The sequence below is a fragment of the Gouania willdenowi genome, chromosome 18, assembly GCF_900634775.1.
Source record: "Gouania willdenowi chromosome 18, fGouWil2.1, whole genome shotgun sequence".
NCBI classification, from domain to species: Eukaryota; Metazoa; Chordata; class Actinopteri; order Blenniiformes; family Gobiesocidae; genus Gouania; species Gouania willdenowi.
This window is the reverse complement of record NC_041061.1, coordinates 25,021,494-25,029,451: the sequence shown is the minus strand read 5'-3', so window position 1 is coordinate 25,029,451 and position 7,958 is coordinate 25,021,494. Positions and strand designations below refer to the sequence as shown.

Here is a 7,958-nt window from a genome sequence, read left to right as displayed (position 1 = left end):
AAACTACATTGCTGGGTAAATCATATGGTTCATAAAAAGACAATCTCCAACTGTATCATTATATGTCGAAATTAAATTGACCCAAAAAGGGATCTTTATGTAGCTTTTGTAAGCCTTTTTAATGATCTATCACCCTCTGTGGTAGATCCTGTGCGGTCTGGGTATCATTGGATAATCCCAAATTCATCTGTGAACCAAAATAAAATAACCGTTTTTCTTCCTCTCCTGTTCAAACAAAAAACAAGAAAACCGTTTTACCTTTTTAATCAAAAAACCATAAAACAAATCAAAATTGGCCCATTTTTCAATTGTCCCGTGTCCTTTTCTCCTTTTCCTTTTTACAATTGAACCTTGAAAAACAGCAGTTTCCGTTTTCCATTCTCCTTTCCCCGTTTAGAATTGAAAATAGAAAATCAGCTGTTGCCTTTTTCAGTTAAATTTTTTTTAATATTTGTTGCATTTTCCCAAAAAAAATTGAGTAGCATAGTTATTTGAATATGCTATAAAACGGTACTATATGCCTAAAAAAAACATGATACCCCCTTTAAAAAATGTGACTCCAGTTGAGACTAAGGATTGTACATTTCTTAATTTAGCCATGAGGTAATGAGGATGTGATGTTGGTGTTTTTAATAAAAACCAATTCAACGCTCACATTTGACTTAATTGACATCTTGTAAGTTAAAAAGGCAACATACAGGCATGTGAACATGAGCACACCAACTTTAAACACAACAAAAAAATGCATTCATTTTTACAGTTTTAAATCTCCAAATAAATGATGCAGAAAAGGCTTTTGAAGTGGGTAATTATTTCAGGTCTGCCATCACATGTTGGTCACTTTTTCTTTACTCTCGTCATCCAGATTTGCATAAGGGGCCCCTGAAATAGAAAAGATATGGAGTAAGCACAGCAGGCAATGGTGGCAGACATATTTTTTAGGTGAGCATTACAAAATAACATTTTATGTGTTACAGATGGAGATGCTAACTGCAGTACGCTTTTGTATTCTTACATTATCAACAATGTCTCTAAACCAGGGGCTGAATATGTGGGCCACAGATTAAAAGCAGGAAAACGAGTATTTTTAGAAAGCATTAGTGGTGGCTCGTGCAGGCGTAAGAAGTCACCAAAACGTCACAAACCATCATTCTGAGCCAATAGCAAAATTCATTTATAATAGCCGGGCTTCAAGCAGTCACTGTTACATTTTTACAACAAATTATGCCAAATTGACTAAAATGAATGACTAAAAGAGTTGAACAAGAATCAATGAACAACACTATTTCATTCCCAATTACATGTGTTTTTAGCAGAAAAAAAAGTGGATTGGGAGTTGAGTTACTCTTTAAGGAAGTAAACTAAGTAAGGTAAGTGAGTGCACGATTTTCAACAAGGTTACCCTAACCCTCGGACTAATTTTTGGAGGCCCCAAGACTGAATGCACAAAATGACTTAAAAGAAAAAATACAGTAAACAACATTGGAAATGACAAGTAAAATACACAAACTGACATGAAAAATACAAAAAGACAAAACAACAGAAATCCACAAATTGGCTCTAAATACATACAAAGTTAAAACAAAAAACACAAGGTGATAAACTAAACAGACAAAGTGACCAAAAAATAGCCAAAATTACAGAAACGTACACAAAATGATGACAAAAACAAAAAATTTATCATAGAAATACACAAAAAAACATACAAAACCTCAACAAAAATACACAAATCAACAGGAAATATATAAAACCCTGTGTTCTTTCCTGTGTTAATGCTCAGCTTGGACATTATTAAACATGAACATTGATTATGTGGCCCTTGGATCGAACACAATCGCATTTTTGTGAGTTGCCCATCTCTGGTCAAAGGTTAGCATACGTGCTTCTTTGATCTTACCTGTTGCCATGCTGAGCTTTTGTGTCTCTTGTTTCTTTTTCCTGTGGTAACAAGAAGAAACAATATGGTAGAGTGAAAGCTGAAGTCAGTTGAACAAAAATCAACCCATTCCCTTTCCCGTGCTGATGGTGCTCCCCCCAAAATTCCCCCAATAAGGTGAAAATTAGTATTTTCTCTTACCGACTGTGAGATGACTTCTTCTTCTGAATTATATACAGAAATGACCTGCAAATTAAAAAAAAAATTTTTCCTTGACTGATGGCAGCTGTGATATGAGCACTTCTCCCATCAACACACACACACACACATATAACCCTGGTCGTGGTTAACTCTGAACTTGTTCTTTATAGGAGTCTATAATCCTCATGCACGCAGAAGAAACTTACTTAGAACTCTTTTGGCAAACACACACGGTGACAATCACAATGATGATGATCACAGCAACTGAGACCAGGGCGGCGATGAGGATGATCCACTTGGTTTCTGTAACAGAAAAACAGAGAGTCCAGAGCTCATCTCTGACAGCAGTTTCTCCAACACTGTCGGAAATACGGTTCAGTACTCACAAAAATTGTATTTTAGCAGTTAAGTTGAAGTTAATTGAGCGTAGCAATAGTTCAGGCAGGCCGCGGATGTCAAGCCAGCCACACCTCCAATCAACCAACAGCCCAGATTGGCTCGCTATTGGCCAAAGCATATAGAAAGCACTACTTAAACCGCGACAGCTGCCTCTTACCTCCTCAGCAAGCATCTCAGATGATATCGCTCAGATCATCAGATGCATCATTCAGCTTACCTTGCTGCTCATCAGAAGATCCTAGGCCTCGACGAAGCTCAATGGCATGATGGCAGATTGAATCGAGGACTCCGAAACAAATGAAGCCATCTGCGAGCTACTTCCTGTTCCCCCCGAATAAAGGAGGTACATGCGGCAGGCAAGTATTGCTCAATCATTGCCCAAACTAACAATGTCCACAGAAAAGCCATGGAGAAAAGGAGACATCTTTCCACCATCTCACTGCAGTACGAGCCCCAACTCCAGATGCTCCAACCAAAAGTGCACGGTGGGCAGCTGGCCAACAACGCGGGTCCCAGCTGATGTCATCGTCTGGATCCTGGGTAACATTCCGTCAGCTCTGTCCAGCAACAGCTCTTGTATCCAAGCCTTGGAACTGCTCAGCTCCCTCCAACAGCTTTTGTCTCGGGCCCAACGGCTTGTTTACATGTCTAAAGCGCCAGCCCCTACGACGCAAATGATGATGTCACTCCAGCATTGCATGATGATGTCACTATCCCGCAAAGATCTCTGAGAAATGTAGTACTAATCTCACCGGGTCCGTCTTCCCTGCAGCTGCTGCCATCTCTCAGAATCTGAGATATCAGATTCTGGAAGGTAATGACATTTATTTAGTAAATAAATAATTCCTGCTTCAGATGTGTTGTGGACTGTGGAGACATTCAGTTATGTTCAGTGCTAATTTGTCAGTCACCAGGTCCCGGAACACCGGCCGTGTGTTGTCCGGCAGTAAGAGAGACAAATGTCACGAAATAAATACATTAATTAAATGATAATGAAACAAACACTTTGCTAACTGAATAGGCCAGTGGCGTCAAGTGCACACGGTCGGCCAATTAATCTAAATGTTTGATGGAAGAACAATGAATCAGAATTGGAGAGGTACGGACATTGCCCATTAAGGAGCACATCTGTTTCTCACATGCAATGCTAGCTGCTGCCACTCATTATGCCAACGCCTGCCACTCGCTATGCTAAACCCCTGCTACTCGCTATGCTAAAACGCTGCCACTCGCTATGCTAAACCGCTGCCACTCGCTATGCTAAACCCCTGCTACTCGCTATGCTAAAACGCTGCCACTCGCTATGCTAAACCCCTGCTACTCGCTATGCTAAACCGCTGCCACTCGCTATGCTAAACCCCTGCTACTCGCTATGCTAAACCCCTGCCCCTCGCTACGCTAACTGCTGCTACTCACTACATTAACAACTGCTCTTTTCTGCGATTTCCACAGAAACAACCTTAAACTTATTTACCTCAGGCCTCGCTTCACTATTGGCTTAAAGCTCTTTTAATCCAACCGCTTTTTCTGCAATCTTCCAAGCTGTCAAGACACTCTCCTCCATTTCGAGGCTACTCAACCTTTCCAAATCTGTAGCCAAACTACAGGATACGGTGAGCTTTGACTGGGGATACAGGTCCGCGCTCCGCTTCTTATCTCTCCTACTGGAGAAGTGTAACGTCATCTCTTTTTTTTCTACAGTGATTTCTTAGAAACTTCTATATCCTTAAAACTATACATGGATGCAGCACCTTCCATTGGTTTTGGGGGGGTTCTCAACAAGCAGTGGTTTGCTGACTCATGGCCCAAAGAACTGTCACCACTGCTATCCTAATGCCTCATCCACTGCACTAATGAAACTGTAGCCCATAGTGATAGCCTGCCTCTTGTGGGGAAAACACTGGTCCAGGAAGCAAATTGTGTGTTTTTCGACATAAGGCAACAGTCAGTATTATTAACAAGGATGTTGCTCAATCCTATTTATTAATAGACTTGAGAGGTGGCTAACCTGGTCTTCCGTGCTGGGTAACTTCATTATCCGAGCGACTCACATTCAAGGCTTGGATAACCAACTCGCTGATTCTCTCTTGATTTTAATTTCAGATAGCCCGCCAGCTGCTTCCAAGAGCAGCTCCACCCAGCCTGGTCTGTCCCCCATTTGCTCAAAGAGTATTCGATTAAGCAACACATGGCAGGACTACATGAGCTCTGGCTTGGCTAAAATATGCATTAAAAAAAAAAAAAAAAGTACAATTCCATATGGTCTTGCTTTAATTCTTTTTGTGCCACTTTCTTAATTGCAATTTTGCCCGTTAACATCCCTGCCATATGTGCCTTCATAGTACATAGCTTTGAATCTCGCCACTTGCAGCCTTCTCACCTTAGCAGCGCTTTACACTATCAGCTCATTCACCCATTCACACACTAATGGGATTGACAGAGCTGCCATACAAGGCCCTGGGCAACCACTGGGAGCAACTTAGGGTTCAGTGTCTTGCCGAAGGACACTTCGACAGGTATTGACTGGGATCAAACCCCCAACCTCGCAATCAGAAAATGACCCCTCTATCACCTGAGCCACGGTCATGGTTGACCTTCGACAGCATGTGCAGATAAGGTTTAAAAAAAATAGATTTTAGTCGAACTAAATCTGTAACAGATATAATCGACTAAAATATAACGCATAGGAGCTTTGCATTTTTAAAGATTCACTTACCATTGCTCAACCTGAATGTTTGTAAACGCACAGATTTGATGTGATCCATTTGTAAAACTACATAAGCCGTGAACGCAATCAGCTAGCTTCCAATTGGATCAAGTAGCGGCTTGTCCCGCCTTCCACAGGACAAAAGTAGTTTTGATTGGTTTGTTTTTTTATATTCATTGTTTAGTTATTGTCACTCCAAAAATATGTTGACAAAAACTTTTAGTCAATAAAATAACAGCATTTTAAGTTTGACAAGTGCAAAACTTTGATTTGAGCACAATTAGATTATTAAGATTAATAATTCCAATATGTCAATAGAATCAATTGTTTTTCTAACTTATCGAAATATTTTCAAAGAACTTAACTTATTTAGGTGTTACTAACTGAAACAATTCAATGAAGTTAGTCCATCTATTTTCTTTTTAAGTGTACACAGATGCATGTTGAAGTGCAACAACACTGAGATTACATCAGATCACGTAGAAATCAGATCAACCTGGTCAGAGAACACCACCAACAAATAGAGGATCACGAGAATGTCACGTTAATTAATCTACAGCGCGTGCCAACACAAGTTCCTCATTTTTTTCTGCGCTGACAAATGTCAAACTCATGTATTTCGATTGAAGGTTATTTCGTGCTATCCATGATTGTACGGTGGCTGGGAAGTGTCAGGTGAATGCATTTACAGAAACGAACACGAATGCAAACAGGTCACAACACGAATGCAAACAGGTCACAACACGAATGCAAACAGGTCACAACACGAATGCAAACCGGCCACAACGGAAGTGTTTCCGACGGACCGGTATTACAGTCGGACGGGTATTATGATATGATAGCCTGATATGAAAAATATAAGAGCATCCTAATCAACTTTCACTTACTTTCATACGCGTTTCGATGTCTTCTTCTTGTTCTTCTCTGTTCTGGTGGGTTAAATCCACCGAGAGACTAGACTGCAAACTAGGCTTTCTGAATGTATTTGTTCAATAAAATATTTAAAAAAAAACAATAAAGAAAAGTGTAATAGAAACAGAGTATGGTTGTTCTGAAGGCCAAAAGGACTGTGTATACTGTGTTCAGTTGAGATGTGTTTCCCAGGCCGTCCACTAGGTGGCGCAGCCGTTTGTGAGCAGTTAATAAGTTACACAAGTTTCCTGCATAGACCTGTGGTCTGGTGATGGTGGCCTGTGCTCTTCTTAACCTCTGTTTGTAAAGTGTGAGTCCTTTTGACAGGTGAGTGGTTTCTCTCCTGTCTTGAGAATAGGTTAGGAATGGGGATTGAGTTGTTAATGTTGTTTCTGTTCCTAATTTGTGTATATTAGCCAGTTATCCACTAAGCTAAGCTAATCAGCTATGCTACATGCTGTGTTATTAATATTGTGTGTTAGAGGCTTTTTCCATATAATTGTCCATGTTTAGAGAGGTTAATTTGAACATATTTCATAAGACTCTGTTTCCTGCTGTTAGATATTAATACATATTGTGATATGTTGTCAAGGTGTGGTTAATACCATTGAAATGTCCACAAGAGGGCAGCATGGCTGCATTATCCTGTTATTAGTGTGGATTGATCTCTGTTAATTTAATGTTATATTGGGGATTTAAGTGATCTGTTATTCTGATTATTATACTGTTTATTTGACAGAACCACACACACACACACACACACACACATACACACATAATCAGAAGATAATTAAAGGAAACTGAAGAATCATCCTGCCTATTCGTTGCATTCTGACCGATGCACACTCCGCGACACCAACGTTACTGAACTACATGATATTGGCAGTATCCGCCAGTACAATGGTACTGGTGTCACAGAATTGTCTTGAACTAATTAGTCTCACTGCGTTCCGATCTGACATGCCCACACTGTAGAAGCAGCTTCAGATCAGACATGGAATGTGTGAGGAAGTCAGTCAGAGCATTGGAAGACTTACCCAGTCCTTCGGTTGGCGTTTTCTCCACCTCACAGTTTGTGCCCTCAAAGCCGTCTGTGCACTGACAGGTGTAGATGTTGTTGCTGGATGCATCACATGTGCCTCCATTCTGACATGGGGAACTTAAGCAGGGACTTGCTGCAACACAGACACAGGAGACTAGTGTCACTCAAACAGCCTCAATGTCCCAGTACAGCATGTGTTTGATAGCAGATACAGCAGCTGCTTAAACCTGGGACTTTTGCTTAGCAGCATCTCTGGTACCAAATGTGTATATCTATGAAGTAGCCTAGTTGATGCAGTGGAAGTAAAAAACAATATTAATGTAGAGCATGTTTATTTCACTTTAATGATACGGACCGTTTGTGTACACAAGGTGTACAAGTGTAATTATTTATTTAAAACTGTCCTTGTGCCAAAATAACAATACATTAAATTCAGTTCTATCAATTAATGACATGATCAAGGCTGCAATATCCTCATCAAAAAATGTCACTGTTAACCTTATTTTTGGAGATAGTGAAATATGGGGTTTTTTCTTCTTTATTTTTAGTTAAAATGATATTCATAATAATAATGATGATATTTATCTTGATTAGAATATGAACTGAAAAGAGTAGACAGTTTTGGTCCCACAGTATTAGGGAGATGACCCTAAATGATAAAAACTATGGAGATAAATTTGATCATGAGAAACTAAATACGGTTTCTTTCCACTTATTTACAAAATGAGATTTAAAATGTGTGTTATCACTCACTCATTCCAACATTATGCTCTACAGTTGTTTTTTTTTTTTTTTATAGTATTCTGAGTAAAATGTTGCTG

General features: G+C 39.7%; 1 protein-coding gene across 11 annotated transcripts in view; it reads right to left on the bottom strand.

The window, feature by feature from the left end:
- Positions 1 to 249: 249 nt before the first annotated feature.
- LOC114480673 (zonadhesin-like) overlaps positions 250 to 7,958 on the bottom strand; it is a 64,657-nt gene continuing 56,948 nt past the window's right edge. For all 11 annotated transcript variants that reach the window (XM_028475036.1, XM_028475042.1, XM_028475039.1 and 8 more), the window contains 5 exons: positions 7,133 to 7,270; positions 2,284 to 2,380; positions 2,078 to 2,122; positions 1,898 to 1,938; positions 250 to 882 (listed from right to left, as the gene is read on the bottom strand). In XM_028475036.1, coding sequence (XP_028330837.1) covers positions 827 to 882; positions 1,898 to 1,938; positions 2,078 to 2,122; positions 2,284 to 2,380; positions 7,133 to 7,270 — 377 coding nt within the window. In that variant the 3' untranslated portion in view covers positions 250 to 826. The remainder of the gene's footprint in view (positions 883 to 1,897; positions 1,939 to 2,077; positions 2,123 to 2,283; positions 2,381 to 7,132; positions 7,271 to 7,958) is intronic.